The sequence below is a fragment of the Esox lucius genome, chromosome 22, assembly GCF_011004845.1.
Source record: "Esox lucius isolate fEsoLuc1 chromosome 22, fEsoLuc1.pri, whole genome shotgun sequence".
NCBI lineage: Eukaryota > Metazoa > Chordata > Actinopteri > Esociformes > Esocidae > Esox > Esox lucius.
In genome coordinates, this window is record NC_047590.1 from 4,337,597 (window position 1) to 4,354,123 (window position 16,527).

The 16,527-nt window shown below is 42.7% G+C and overlaps 1 protein-coding gene across 3 annotated transcripts in view; it reads left to right on the top strand.

Moving 5' to 3' along the window:
* The first annotated feature begins 10,478 nt into the window (after positions 1-10,478).
* Positions 10,479-16,527, top strand: part of LOC105020003 (fidgetin) — a 31,179-nt gene continuing 25,130 nt past the window's right edge. Inside the window, exons 1-2 of one of the 3 annotated variants that reach the window (XM_010886620.4) lie at positions 10,479-10,636; positions 11,471-11,501. In XM_010886620.4, the coding sequence (XP_010884922.2) occupies positions 10,523-10,636; positions 11,471-11,501 (145 nt within the window). In that variant the 5' untranslated portion in view covers positions 10,479-10,522. Of the gene's footprint in view, positions 10,637-11,053; positions 11,379-11,470; positions 11,502-16,527 lie in introns of those variants that run through there. The other 2 variants (XM_010886621.4, XM_010886622.4) reach the window with 2 other exon arrangements.

The following is a 16,527-nucleotide window of genomic DNA, read 5'->3' on the forward strand; positions in this document are numbered from 1 at the left end:
CACCCCTGTTAAAATGCCAGGTTTTTGTAATGTAAAAGTATGAGACAAAGATAAAGCTTTTCCACTTTTAATGTGACCTATAATGTGAACAATTCAATTGAAAAACAAACTGAAATCTTCGAGGGGGAAAAATGAAAAATAAAACCTTACAATAACCTGGTTGCATAAGTGTGAACACCCTCTTATACATGGGGATGTGGCTGTTTTCAGAATTAACCAATCACATTCAAACTCATAAATAGAAATAGAAGTCACTACACACCTGCCATCATTTAAAGTGACTGATTAATCACAAATAAAGTTCAGCTGTTCTAGTAGGATTTTCCTGACATTTTCTTAGTTGCATCTCAGGGAAAAAGACATGGTCCGCAGAGAGCTTCCAAAGCATCAGAGGGATCTCATTGTTGAAAGAAATCAGTCAGGAGAAGGGTACAAAATAATTTCCAAAATATTAGATATACCATGGAACACAATGAAGACAGTCATCATCAAGTGGAGAAAATATGGCACAACAGAGAAATTACCAAGAACTGGACGTCCCTCAAAAATGTATGAAAAGACGAGAAGAAAACTGGTCAGGGAGGCTGCCAAGAGGCCTACAGCAACATTAAAGGAACTGCAGGAATGTCTGGCAAGTATTGGCTGTTGGCTAAACGTGACAACAATCTCCTGTATTCTTCATATGAATGGCCTATGGGGTACGGTGGCAAGACAGAAGCCTTCTCTTACAAAGAAAAACATCCAAGCCCGGCTGAATTTTGCAAAAACAAACATCAAGTCCCGCAAAAGCATGTGGGAAAATGTGTTATGGTCTGATGAAACCAAGGTTGAACTTTTTGGCCATAATTCCAAAAGGTATGTTTGGCACAAAAACAACACTGCACATCACCCAAAGAAACACCATACCCACAGTGAAGCATGGTGGTGGCAGCATCGTGCTTTGGGGCTGTTTTTCTTCAGCTGGCCCAGCCAGAGCCCAGACCTGAATCCAATTGAACATCTGTGGGGTGATCTGAAGAGGGCTGTGCAAGGGAGATGTCATCACAATCTGAACAGATTTGGAGCAGTTTTGCAAAGAAGAGTGGGCAAATATTGCCACGTCAAGATGTGCCATGCTAATAGACTCCTACCCAAAAAGACTGAGTGCTGTAATAAAATCAAAAGGTGCTTCAATAAAGTATTAGTTTAAGGGTGTGCACACTTATGCAACCAGGTTATTGCAAGTTTTTTATTTCTCCCCCAAAGATTTCAGTTTGTTTTTCAATTGAATTGTTCACTTTATAGGTCACATTAAAGGTGGAAAAAGTTCTGACATGATTTATCTTTGTCTCATTGTTTTACATCACAAGAACCTGGTATTTTAACAGGGGTGTGTCGACTTTTTATATCCACGGTATATATATGGTGTGTGTGTTTACAGTACATGTATGGGTGTTTCATATAAAGAACAACGTGTAAAGAAGCTCAACTGAGTTCTGGCAGAACTGCACACACAAACCACACCCCCTTAAATCCACCAATCACAGATGACTTTAGTGCCTTAGTGCCAAGTATTGTAAGACAGTTTGAAAATGAGTTATTGGTTTATTATCAATGTGTTCACTAAGGTTAGAAGGAAAGTGTGACAAAATCTGTGTGACAAAAAATATTTTTGTGTGACACAAAAAGTAAACGGCAGTAACTGCTTTGAAAGTGAATCAGCTCATTCTCTAACTGTAACGCACATTCCATTCCAGGCCGTGCAATCCTCAAATACATTGTCTGGAGGGGAATCGGTGGACCACCTCACCTTAACCCACAATAATCTGCCACAGGTCACCTGTGGTCTCACATTAGTGGTCATTTGTCTGAGGACGCTGCCCAAAGTTATGTGGGTTCACGCTGAAATTGGAAATGCCTCAGTGCACCCCATCCTGGCTTTGCCTCTCTGAAGGGCCCGCACCCCAGGACAAGATACAATTATCTTCAAGGTATTCAAGAAAAAAATCGCTTCTGAGGCCTGAATCTTTTGGTCCTTTAAACTGTTTTGGTGAGTTCTTTGTTATCTCTCCAAGGTTCTATTATTAATGTTCAGGCACTGAGAGGAATGTTTTTGGCGAGCACAGAGGGAAATTCTCAAGTCATTTTGCAGAGAGATTGGAGAGTAAAATACAGTGTGGTTTTTAAAGGCAGTTTGCTGTGTTTCTTTACGGCTGTACAATGTAATCATCAAGCAAATGTACAAAAAAAAAAAAACGTCCCAAATCACCACAGATAATCATAAAATTACAACAAAACCCTTCTTGATTAACAGTAGAATATCGTTGACATTTAGCAGTACCGTTTCACTTTATTCAATCACATTTTGTTAGATCCATTGATTGCCTTGGGTGTTCCTCTTGTTCCAACACCAGTGCTGTTTTTTGGTTTGTTCTGTCTACAGTGTCCATGGTCGTCTGACAAACAGCTACCTTCCCTTTGTGGACATGCGACAGCGTTGTACCGCAAGCCCTGTTGAACAGCACCCTTCACTGGGCTTTAGATATCTGATTGAGTCCATCCAAGTGGAGCACCATTGAATCAGCAGAGGAAACCACAAAGGTATAGTCTAGGACACCCAGCTACACGCACATCCACGCACGCACACACACCCACAGAGAGAGAAAAAAGAAACACACCAGCCTATTCTATGTTCAGCATGGTTGTGTAAACAATTGGAGACTAAAAGATGTTCTGGAAGACTGCTGTTAGTGTTTCCCAAACAGAGTAAGAGTACGACCTTTGAACCCATACCGTAGCAACTTAAGGTACACTTTACGATGCTGTGCAAGGAAGGCCCATGATGCGACAGTAAGACTCGATCCCTTCAAAGGCAGATCCATAAACCCACATTCTCTGAATCCAGTCAAAGATAAAGAACAGAATATACAAAATATAACACAGACTGAAGCATTTGTGATGTACAGACATTTCTCAATACCTCGGAAAATGTTTCATCAGGCGTTGCACATACCAGCCAGAAAATCTACGCAAGATGCCTACCAAGGACTACCCCACATGAAAAGGCCAGGACGGTGTACCATAAACTATACGTGAAAGGCCCAGCCAAGACGACAGAGAGCTGAAGCATTCGATGACGCCGGCACTCTCCTACTCTCAATTAAGAGCGAATACAAGTGCACACCTCTCAAGTACTTAATTAGATGAAGTCTGGCATTTATTCTAAGCCACAAACAATGAGGTGGTTAACAGTCATGAGTGCCGTGAAAGAAAAATAGGGCATATCACCATGGAGATGCGAGTTAGCTTAGAGAACCCGACGTAAAAGAGTAGTTAGGTTGAAATGCAGATAGGATGTCATTATTATTTTTCTGCCTAATGACCGTCATTATGCGCCTGCACTGATTGAATTCCATTTGTTAGCTCCACATTTTAGCCGAGCAGGAATAATTACCATTTAAGTGTCTCCATTAAAATTCATGTACAATTTCTCATGGCCCAGACGTCTCTTGCTTTTTTTGAGAATACCGTGTTATTCTTTGATTGAGAGACTGTGAAGATTATGTTTTTAAGCTTTGGTTCCAATATGGAATGAAGACGGTGTGCGAAAATGACGGGTAATTGTATCAGAATTTAATTAGAATATATTTAGGTTATCTCATTGTGTTGAATCAAATAAAAATTAATAATTAAAGCTTACCCACTGTGGAAACCAGCCTACACAACAATTTAAAGGTCTACAAAGTGTATTGACGACGCTATGGCTAAACAAGCCGCTCTGCTTTATCGACATGTGACTGCACCCCCCCCCCCCCCCCCCATTGCGGCCATTCGAAAGCAGGTTTCTGTGGACTCTTATATGGCTCATCTCCTCCATGTGCTAGACATGCATAGCTAGCGAATCTCACCACAAACTAATCGGCCTAAACTTCTGAATGTGGTTATCTCGCGCGTATCAATCAATCAATCAATCAATCAAAATTTATTTATAAAGCGCTTTTTACAACAGCAGTTGTCACAAAGTGCTTTACAGAGACACCCGGCCTTAAACCCCAAGGAGCAAACAACAGTAGTGTTGAATTGCAGTGGCTAGGAAAAACTCCCTAAGAAGGTCGAATTTTAGGAAGAAACCTAGAGAGGACCCAGGCTCAGAGGGGTGACCAGTCCTCTTCTGGCTGCGCCGGGTGAGATATTAAGAGTCCAATTGGAATAATAAATAAATTTCTCTTGGCTAAATCCAGAGTATATTTGATTTTAGACTAGGTCAGAAGTATGACCAGGTGGACAAGGACAGGAACAGCAACGGTCCCCCCAAACCAGGTAATCCGCAGGTGTGGACCAGGACCTCATCTCCTTCTAAAATTTAAAATTGGAGGAAACTGAGAAAAGTTAGTAGTACATCCCTCATGTCCCCCAGCACAATAATATAGCAGCGTAACACCTTGGAAACTGAGACGGGGGGGTCCGGTGACACTGTGGCCCTACCCGGGGGAGGCCCCGGACAGGGCCCAACAGGCAGGAAATCAATCCAACCACATTGCCAGGCATCAACCAAAGGGACACCCACCAACCGCAACCCCCCTGAATGAGGGCCGAGTATTGCTAGTAGCGTACAGCCCAACTGCACAAGTGCGCAATAGAGAATCAACAACAAGCCAGTGACTCTTCCCCCGAAGGGCATTGGAGGGAGGGCATCCCAGTGGCGACGAGAGCCCACCTGGCAAGACAGCAAGGGTGGACAGTATCAAGCCTACTGGTCACCTTCACGCCCCCGGGCCAGGCTACACCTAATTATAAACCGTGCTGTAGAGATGAGTTTTTAGTAGACACTTGAAAGTTTGCACTGAGTTTGCATTTCTAACCTTAATTGGCAGATCATTCCACAGGAGTGGAGTTCTATGAGAAAAGGCCCTGCCGCCAATTGTTTGTTTAGAAATTCTAGGTACAATTAAAAGGCCTGCATCTTGCGATCTAAGGTTACGTGTAGGTATATATGGCTGGATCATTTCAGCAAGGTAAGTAGGAGCAAGTCCATGTATTGATTTATAGGTTAAGAGTAAACCTTAAAATCAGCCCTAACCCTAACAGGCAGCCAATGTAAGCATGCCAGGACAGGAGTAATGTGTTCAAATTTTTTTGTTCTAGTTAGGATTCTAGCAGCTGTGTGCAGCACTAATTGAAGTTTATTTATTAATTAATTTGTCTGGATAACCAGAGATAAGAGCATTGCAGTAATCTAATCTAGAAGTAACGAAAGCATGGATGCTCTCTAATGCAATCACCAGGTCATCATTTACATACCTTGAAACGTGTTGCTATTGGCTACTGTCAGAAATCAGATAGACCGTTTTTAGTCGGAAGTTTTTAGTCAGCAACTGCCCAGCCAACAGGAGACGTCTTAAGGACATCCGGCGGAGCGTGACGCGCTGCCGACTCATGTTTGTTTGCAGGGGGAGAACCAAGTAGCTGCACGTCCGGTGTCCAATCGGCCGCTGCATTGGGATCCTAACGAGCCTTCCCACCTGAGTGGATGAGAGGACGCGTTGTTATAGTAGCCTTGGTGACACACGCGCGCGTCGTCCCTTGATACAGCAGGCATTCCCCTGCACGTTCAAACGGCCGCAGCCGGCTAGCCTACCAATGGACTCGGCGTGGGGATTTGGCCGGCGCCTAATCAATCAATGACAGATTACCACCAAAGCCACTTCCACGGCCATTAAGGCGGGACAAATGCAGAATTGCAACTGAACAACTTGGAGTTTTAAACCAGCAGTGGGACTTCCTGGTTATTTGTCAAAGTCACCGCCGCCGAGACGCATGAGTGGGTGAACAGAGCCGGCCTGTGTGAGTGTGTGTGTGTGTGTGTGAGTGTGTGTGTGTGGCGGCTCACGCAGCAGAGGCGAGTCGGCCAGACGGGAGTGTGTGAGTGTACCTAAATTTGTGTGTGTGTGTGTGTGTATGTGCGTGTGTTTCTGCCTGCCTGCTCACGAGCAGGTAGGCAGAAGCACATGCACATACACAGGCCTGTTTGTGTGTGCGCGTGCGTGCGCGGATGTGTCTACGAATGTGTCTCAGCGGGCCCAGTGGCGTTTACAGTAAATCACATTGCCTTTATTGCCAGATTTAGTAGCTTATGCTCAATAGGCTCTATTCAATCTGAGCCCGAGCCCAACAGGGTCTTCGTCTCAGTCCGTCATGAAGGGGATCACACCAGCAGAGGCGCACACAAACTCTTCAGTCTGACCATTCTCTCCGTTTCGTCGTGCTCCTTTCTGATTCTCTTAACACTACAAACCAGTGACTGGGTTTCATTGTGAAGACTCATTTTCCTCCCTCAGGCTTTCATTGCTTCTGAGGGTTTTATTTTCTTTTTTCATCAGTGTTCTCTATTCACTGGGGCTTTGTATGCAATGTAACAGTACTTGATAGGAGACACTAACACACTATTTATTATCATTTCACATAGGTATATATTACCAAGGGAGCAGATTGTGTTGAACATGCCTAAGAAAATGTAGAAAGGATAGATTTCCATCTGAGGTTTCAGCTTAGCTGAAATTGTATTTGACATCTTTATCTGGTAATAAATATTGCAGGTTAAATGTTTGTATAATGATTTGTAATGAAGAGAAAAGTTATATCTGTGATTTGAGGACTATAGACATGAAGGAAAGGAGATTGATTTCTAGGGTATTGTATGTAAAACATATCCTCTCAATTTGGACCTTTCATCTTTTTGACAGTTGATGAGGCTGCTTACTCTTTATTTAAATCTGCTAGTTAATGTTGTTTTATTTTTAAGGAAGGAAACCCATCAAGCCCGTAAATACGTTTAGGATATTTTCTTTGGAATGACTGGTCTAATAAATAATGCATAATCGTCTAATAATGTGACACCAGACAATGTTTTATTCTCCATTTCAGGATGGCCGAAAAGAAACAAAGATATTTTTTCCTGTAATTGCTGTAAAACAAAAGTACAGCTTTTGGTGTAATGATCCAGGGTGGCATCAAAGTCCTTGGGCTGAAATCCACTCAGTCACATGACTAGGGACCTCGCTCCGACCCCACAGTGAGTCTGTGCGCGTGCGCGTGTGTGTGTGTTTGTCTGTGCATGTGAGTGTGTGTGTTTCTGCATCACTGCATCTCACAGGCATGTGTTTGTACTGTGTGTGTGTGTGAGTGTGAGTGAGGGGTGTTTGTTTGTGTGTGTGTGTGTGTTTTCACGTCTGTGTTTTTGTTGCATGTGTGGGATTGGCCTTGTGGAATTTAAGCAGGCCTAGTTGTGATTTAAGTGCTACATTAATCTAAGTCATTAACCATTTCAGAGGTAATGATGTGGTCCTGCTGCTAATGAGCTTTAGCTCTTAATTGAATAGGAGGGGGTTTACAGGGATGCTAAGCCCACAGCAGACATTCAGAACCGCCTCATCATTTCCATTCTGCCACACACACACACACCCACACACACACACACACCACTGCCTATCCATAACTCTTAGGAAACATGTTGGTTGTGGTGGATTGAGCGCTCTTGCAAATTTGTTATTAATTTGGGCCAGCGGTTCTTTTGGAAACTGAATTAAAATGGTCAGTGACTTTGGGGGGCAGGGGGGTGCTACGCTAGGTTGTGTTTTGAACATTAGTGTCAAATGTTTCGTGTTTCCCCGCTGAATATTCAGTATCACCTGAGCTGCTGTCTTCACCGCAATTTGAATATTAGATGCAAATAGTGGGCCTGTCTGTCCATAAGGGTAGTTTATTTTTGGAGCATAGCTATAGTAGCACTTCCTGGATAAGGTCTGACATACACACCTATCACACTTCTGGTTCATTCAGCCAAACAGGAAAGGAAAAATATAGCATGAAACAGAGAGAAAGAAATTCAATTGGAAAGATGTGACGAGTGCAATTGCAGGGTGTGCAAGCATGTGTTTGTGTGTCTGGGTGTGTGCGCCTATGTGTGTTAGTGTCCGTCAGCTTGTGTGTGTGTGTGTGTGTCTGTGTGTGTTAGTGTCCGTCAGCTTGTGTGTGCGTGTGTGTGTGCGTGCGTGTGCGTCAGCGTGTGTTTCCATGGCCACACTGCACACGGCATGGCTGTATTCTAGAATGACCTCTAAGCCAGTCAGCCACTGTGTGAGCCTCAGTCACATGGATATACCAGGGCTGTGACCGCCAGGCCTTCACAGGGCGAGCCCCCCCCCCCCCCCCAACCCACTGACTGTCTCTGTACCGCGACAGCGGCAGCATTCCCCGACCAACTCTGTCCGCCTCGGACCAGAATTCAGTGCAGCTTTCAAAAATATCTGAGATGGAAATTCTCTGTCTTTCGAAAATGAGCGAGGGCCCCGAATCTCGTTTGAACCACTCAAACCAAAGGTGCAAACATTGCACGTGTCTGCTTTTCGGTCGGATGCAGTCAGTGTGACCGTCTGTTTCTCTGTCTGTGAGTCTCTCTGTCTGTCTGTCTGGATAGTATTTCTGGTATCCACTTGCCTGGTTAATCAAATTCCTTCCTGCAGCCAAAGGCTATATGCCACCCCATAGTTCTCCTCAAAGACCAAGCCATTTGAGATATAATCCAGAAACTGATGAGTTTTGTCGGTTTTTCCTAGAAAATTACTTGCATCTGATTGGTCCCAGAAACCAGACAGTTTTGATACAGTTTGATAGAGTGAATTTCTTAAAAAAATTGTCATAGGGGATCCGATTATTTTGTACAATACACCTAATTTTGACTTCACCTAAACTCTTTTTTTAATATTATTTAACAACAAGAGATTAAATGGTTTTGGCCACAGGAACCTTGGAGTTCATTTTTAGGGTTTAATAAAATACAATGTAATATTATTAATCAAGAAATATGTACTTGCCACACAAAACCTAAACTGGTAATGTTTTTCTGTGTAATAATACTGTAAATTGATTTTAATTTAACATTTAAAATGTCAATGTTGTATTGTTGTATTGTTAAAAAAAGTATATAACTACATGAACACTGATCTGGAAAATGTTCTCTCCACTGCCAAGGAGTGGGCTCTGCCAAAGTCACAGTACAACTTCTTGCATAACATTTTTGTCATCGCTCAATTTGGGTTCTGATTATGACGAGGTGCTTGATGAAATGGCTATAACAGAAATATTTGAGCGCCATCGGCCTTAACAATTGCAAAGGAAATATTATCAGCCTGAAATCTGTAGCTTACCATAGTGCAGTGAATGATTCATGTCTTAGATTTCAGGCGACTGGACCACAGATTGATAGACCCACATTGGATGCTGTTTTGGGAGGAGGAAACTAGAGCTCTGGAATTTGGGAATAGCTCCAAGAGCTGAACTGACAATACACAAATCTGAGATCCCTGTGAAAAGCCCATGAATGCAGTAAAAACCATACATATACAGAACCAGGCACTAGTCAACAGCCACCCAGCCAGTCAGCCAGCCAGCCGGGCCATGTGTGTTCAGGGGTTAAATTGAAGGGGAACAGAGTGGAACAGATGGGAGCATACAGTGGGAATTGAAGAGATTTTCTGTTAAAAAAAATGGTCATCGAAATAGCAAACCCTTTTGGGGGCAGTTCTATAGCACTTTAAAAAATAATTACCAATTTAACCTCTGTGTGTAGGTGGGTGTATGCCCTCTCGCACACCCTAACGTGTGGCTGTGAAAGTTTGGGCGCGATGTGTGGAGGATTGTGCGCGTGCGCTTTTGCGTGCACTACTTGGTATTTCTTCAAAGGCCTATTGTGAGAAAGTGTTTTTATTAATTAATGTGTTTCTTCTATTTTAACACTGTTTCTGATACTACTGAGGGCGCTCATTACCAGGACTTTGATTGTGTAAATAAATATAAGGTATCAGCTACGATGATTGGGATCTATTGCAATTCAGCCTCTCTCTCTGAGACCATGAACTTCATCTAACAGTATTTCTATCATGTTTAAATGTGCTCTCTCCGCTGATTCTTTGATAATGTGCTAACTGGGACATTTCAGCTCTAATTAGGACTCAGATTGCTAATTCGACATTGGTGCTATAATTATCGTTATGATATGCAGCACTATGGCGAGTAGAAAGATTGTGTGTGTGTGTGTGTGTGTGTGTGTGTGTGTGTGTGTGGTTGTCTGCGGTTGTATTTTACACACACACACACACACACATGTAATGCATTCACAGATTTCTCGAAACCTGGGAAAATGTATATTAATAAAATTTAAATAAAGAATTATAAGTCAGCTTTTATCAATTATATAGATCTGAACGATCTATACATAACCTACAATACTGTATTTTTAAATGGAGACACAATCACGAGCGTATGCTTTTTTCCCGAAAGACAACAACATTGCCTAGATATATGTTTCCTATAACAAGATAATAACCTTGCATAACTACTTTACGCGGGACTTTGAATTTCGTGTCTTTCGGCTACAGACATGCGCAATGCGATGCATACTGGTCAGTCTCTGAAGCAGCTGTTTTAGGGTTTGAAATTCCAACATGGCAGTGGCTGTGGTCAGTGTTGTCTGCGCTAACTTGGAATGGTTTCAAATCGCACGCAGCCTCGCTTAACCTACCGCACACTCATTCATCAGCAAACTCTACCGTGGATCGATGTTACCCTAACCCCAGAGGTTGACCTGTCGCACATACAGGTAAGCCTTTCCAGAATCGGATTCGAGATATCCGCAATTAAAGTAGATGATAGAGCTGAGCCTTGTGTTATCGCGGAACCCGAGCGCTTTATTCGTAGATAGACCACCACCCTCCGAGACGCAATAATTCAAACGGGATTTAACCATTCACATTCAAAAACTAGTTTTGTTTGGTTATGTTATGCGATGCATTCATTAATGAGTTTGTTTGATGGTTGTAAAGTACGGTGTTTGCTCGAATTAAAACCTCATGTCTACGCTCGGTTTGAATGACAGTGCATGTGGGGCGGATGCTGGGCGGATATTTGAATTGTTTCAAACTAGTCAACTTGTATACGTGCATATGATGATTACAACAAGTAGCCCTAGTGTCCATCCTGTCCTTCGGCCGAGCGGATACAATGTCACAGTCCTTGTGACACACAATCTATTTTTAAAGCACCAGACTGGGCTAGAATAGTGCGTGAGTATTTTGTGCCGGGCTGCAGCGATGTCGCCGCGTGCAACTTTTTGTATACTACAGCATAATTAACAGCAATCGGTGCGTAAATGATTTACGTGGAACTAGTTGGGTGCACCGTATTATTTGCTCCCGCCTCCACGGTGCTATCCAACGGCTTGTTGCTGCCTGGGTGCTCTTTGCTTGTGCTAGTATGCATCTAGGTTAGAGTATTGGGTGAGCGCTACCTGACCAGGGCCCACGTTGAACTGAAATGTGAGATTGAAGAGAAGTGCTTCTTAGGTAAAAAAACAAACAAAAAAAAACAAGAACAACCTTCAGAATTCTTCGTTCAAATTCCAATGCTGTCCCCTCTTCTCCCCCATTATTCGCAGCGAGAAATGATCAGTAACAGCAGCGTCTATGGTAGGTTATTTTCCAGTCTTTCATTTGATTAACTGTTTTTTGTTTTGTTGTTGTGTTGGTTTTGGCTATTTTTTTCCCCCCACCAAGCATGCGTTTTGTGTCAGTTTCTGTAAAATAATGACATAGGGGGGAAAAATGTTGGTGCTTAATGAGCTGTTTTGCATGTGCGTGCATTGTTTTGATAGTTATATGTGGGTTTGTATAGGCATTCTTTGTCTATATTATGCATTATTCATTGCAACGTTAGGCCTATGTAGATTTTTACTATTAGGCCTTTCATCCTCAGGCTTGCATCCAAGTTAAGACGATTAAAAAATACAAATCATTTGGCAACATACTGCATTATAGGCCGAATTGTTGCAACTTTCGGGAAAACAAATGATTAGCAGTCCAGTATCTAATGGAATATTCCTCGCATCAGAAGGTCGCCGTGAATGGAAACGGAACCTTGATGTTTGCTAGTTTTGGATGCACCTCATTATGAAGCTGATGTTTTCGGAATCGCTGCAGCCATAAAACCCCTTTCACGCGTTGATGACTGACGACTTATATACCGGAACACGTTTTAAATACATAGCTCAAACCGACAAACGCTGTTTGTAATGTAGCCTAGTAAACGAGACGAGCAAAGTTTGCAGGAGATTGCGCTGTTAGCTTTTGTTACAGTAATATATGAAATATCATGTAAAATATACCATTCAATTTTCGTTAGTAAAATGTGTATCCTACTTGGTCGATGCTTACCCCAAACAATGTGAGTCCTAGATAGTAATTGACTGTTAACCTAATCAGAAATGACAAACCCTGTTAAGCAATTGTGAATAACACGGGAGGTCGTTTATCATGATTAGGCCTTTATCAGCTTTGAAGATAGAAAATTAGGTCTATGTCTTAAATTGGTATAACGTTAATAAGACGTTGTGCTTCAAAACAGAATGTCTTTAATGTGAATGCAAAAAACACCAATTAATTTTCAGTATTTCATCATAGAAGATCATCATTGTGATCTGTCCCGTTTCTGGACTGGTTTTGTAACACCGATGTATAAGCCTCATAAAAACAATTGTGCTGTTCAAAATGAAGAGCAACCTTTTGCAAAAACATAAGAAATGTTTTGTTGTGCCGGAATTGTTGTCTTAAATATTAGCATATGGTGCAGGACAGATAGTGTGTTAATCCCAAGTATATTTGTCTATTTCCTGTTTCACTGTATGTTCATGTGGTCAGTGTAAGTTACAAATAGGAGTTAGGATTCTACTTTCATCACCAAAAGCATTTAAACCTCAGCATTTTGTTAATGTGACATTTTACTCTGTTTGAACTCTGCAGCTGTTATTCTTCAGGATAGACTAATGTTAATATTAGCCTTCTCAGCTATTAGTCATAAAGTAGTCAGAGTCCAGTCAGAGGGGGTCAGCAGCTGTCACTACCCCTACCCCCAGTCTCTGTCAGAAATGCATCACAGTTCTTAATGTGGTTTAGTCACATACGTCGGTTGAATATAAACAAATTATGTACCCGTATTTTACGTGGTAATTCATTTGGAAAATCCACTTTGTTATACTGAATGATAGAACAGACCATATTATTGGTATTTGTCTGTTTGAAGAAAATTGTCTGCCTACTCTCTGTCATTATTAGTGCACGTAAATTCGCTTGTTGTGGCTTATTATAATGTAATTGTGAATTTCTTTCAGATTTATGTTAACAAATGCCGTTGCAATTAAAAATTGGCACTTACTGTAATGCTCTAGTTCAGTTATTCTCAGATATTTTTTGCACAGATTTATACATCTGTATTTTGATTTATACATCAGTATTTTGATTTATACATCTGTCTGCTGATTTATACATCTGAATTCTGATTTATACATCTGTCGGCTGATTTATACATCTGAATTCTGATTTATACATCTGTATTCAGTTTTTAAATTCCATTACGCACCATCATGACCCTTGTATCTAAATTAAAATATCTTACTTCGGACCCCCTACAAATAAACAATCTCTTGTCACATAAGCCAAAAGCCTGTGCGAACAATGAAAACTATTCTTCAACACTGCACATTTCCTCTGGGGGCCAACATCCTGTACCGATATTTACGCAATTTTGCGTTGTTATTTTCCCTAAACAAGGAAATTGACATTCAAAGTTGTGTAGTCTAGTGATGTATTGCTTGTAGGCGGCACAGATCAGTCTCCTGACTGTGTGTTTCCAACTGGCCGTTGTCCTGCTGAATTGACAGAGTGAGGGAAGTTGTGGAGACTACAGGCACAGAAAGTGACTTATACCTCACATTATTTACACTGGCTGCTGCTGCTATTATGTGTTTGAGTGGGGGACGTGTGGGACGTGTGTGTGTGTGTGTGTGAGACTGTGTGAGGTCGATGTGCATGTACGTGTGTGTGTTTTGTTAGTTGAAGTGTGTATGTGTGTGTGTGTGTGTGTGTGTGCATACATTCTCACATTAGATTGTAATGTGCTATTGAAGACCTTATCTCTCTACGCTACGTGTCCCTCTATGACATTAGAAATTATCAGCAGCACCAATCGCCTCATCATATTCCTAATGTGTTCATTTATGTCTGTCAGAAGCACTGTAGTAGCTGCTTAAGGAGATAAATGAAGAGGAAAGTAGAGATATTAGAGATGGCAAAGAAAACTGTCTTAACAAACAGAGACACTAATGTGTAATAGTGTCCTCACAATGACTGTGTTTATCAAGCTAGTGATTTTCTCTCTGACTCCTAAATGAATAGAGAGAGCAGTTTGGCGTTAAGGCTAGCTGGACTATTCCCTGTGGGACCATAGAAAGGAATGAGCCTGACAGTTTCCATCCGTCTGTAATGTTTACCATTAAAGAAGCCCTCTCACAATACCTCCCGAAATTACTCCCTCGCATACAGTGAACCTGCGGGAATTGCTGCCGAGGAAGATGTAAGTAGATGGTTTCCTTGTAATGTGAAAGAAAGAGACATTTGTCAGACGGTCGCTCGCAGATATCCGTGGACTTCTCTTGTTGGCTGCTCCTGACAAAGGCCGGCTTCAGATGAGATCTAGGCAGGGTTGTCATCTTTTCGCAAATATGTTAAGTGTTGTCTTTTGTGTTCTTCCCGTTTCGCCGAGCGTGGATCAACCCCAAGGGAGCCTGGCTCATGCAAATCCCTCACAGAGTGTCTCTCTCCCTCCCTCCCTCTCTCTCTCTCTCTCTCTCTCTCTATCTTTCCCTCCCTCGCTCCTCATCTGTCTGTCCTCTAAGACTAGTCCCTGGACTTGTGGCAGCTGGCAATGTTGTCTTTGTGCGTCTCTCGCTGTGCACGTTGACAACTCTTTCAGTGATCTTGGTGATGCGCACGGCGGTGGCGACGGGAGGCAGCTGACTGTGGGTACACCGTTCACAAAAAACGAGAAGCGTTCGCTTTGCTGCCGGAAAGATGAACGGACGCCAATCCGTAAATCCTTGACATCCAGCCTCCCCCTACACCCCCCCCCCCCCTCTTCTCCTCCTGTTCCTCCTCCTTCACTTCTCTCAAGTCAGTCTGGCAACTCTTGCTGTCTGTTTCACACAGTTTTTTTTCCCTGTGTGTTTGTTGTTTTTCTGAATGACAGCGTACGGGCAAAGACATTCTTTTTGACAGTATGATAGGCCCTGAGACAAAGCCTAAATCCTTCCTCCAGTGATCTGTTCATTCTTCCCCTCCCTCAGACTGTGTACATATCCTGTTATTATTCTGAGTGCTGTCAGCCCCATGTATTGTGGGGTGTTCTGCAGAGAGAGGGGAGGTGTCCAGATGTATTCTGTTTAAATGCAGTTATACACATTGTCCGGCCCGGAAGCTGATACGCTTCGGGTATGATCACGTAAGGGACACTTTATGTCTTCACCACGATGAAAATAGAACAAACTTGAGCTTGAGCAGCGCAGGAATGACCGCCCGTTAACAGGAATGTAAACACGTTGTATTCATCAGCCTTTTGTGGGTTTTGATCGTGCTATTCTGACTAGGCCCCGTTATTGTAAAACAGTCGCGTAAATCTTCTGACGAATGTTTAAAACCGCCATAGCCTCTACTACACTCCGCTGTGGTCTCTTAAACAGACAGTGCACACCTCGCCACCGTCCCGCTATTTGTTCATCCAGAGTACGCGTTCGGCTAAATTCACCTTGACGTTAAAACAGCAGTTCAATATTTTCTCTTCTGCGGACGGCGAGTACTCAAGGTGTTTGAGGTTCCCTCTGGTACGTAATGCACCCTTTTCATAGGTTTAATCAAATCAAAGCACTGGATTTTCTTTCTCCTCCTTTTCTGCTGCCCATTCTGAATTGTAATCAGTATCTCCTCACCTTGCTTGGCTTCAAACGTGCTCAGCCTCCCCACTGGCTGTGATTCATTTTCAGATATTAGCACGGACACTCTACAGACACGACGGGAAAAGTTAAATATGCTAAACATTTATTAAAAGCTAACTTCGTCCTGGTGGATATTCGGCTTCTTTAGATCTGCCATTGAACCCAGCCTATCGGGCACATTGTGTTTTCAGATGAGACCTTCTGCCATTTCTGTGAAGTTATTGATATGAACATCAGAGCTAAACATTGATATGCGAAGCGGCCTCACATTAATTTGCCTGATGAGGGAACCAGGTGAATGATGGGGAACGTGGCAGCAGAGAGAAAGAGAATTGATTCAACTCCTCTCCCTCCTGCCTATGATCTAAAGCGCTATCTTGCGCCATGCGTCTTGTCTGGTGAACAGCATGATTAGGCCGACGATCATTGGAGAAGGATCACTCACTCTCTCTCGTCAGCTGTGGTCAAGTAAGTCCCTACCGAGCATTTTAATTCACCCAGCTACTTTCTCTGCAGAGCTGTGTGTGTGTGTGTGTGTGTGTGCGTGCGTGTTTGACAGCTTGGCAGGCTGCCAGCGGATGGACACAAAGGACCTTGAGTGGCTGGGGTGTGTGTGTGTGTGTGTGTGTGTGTGTGTGTGTGGGGTAAGGCCAAAACGGCAGCCAGTGGCCTGT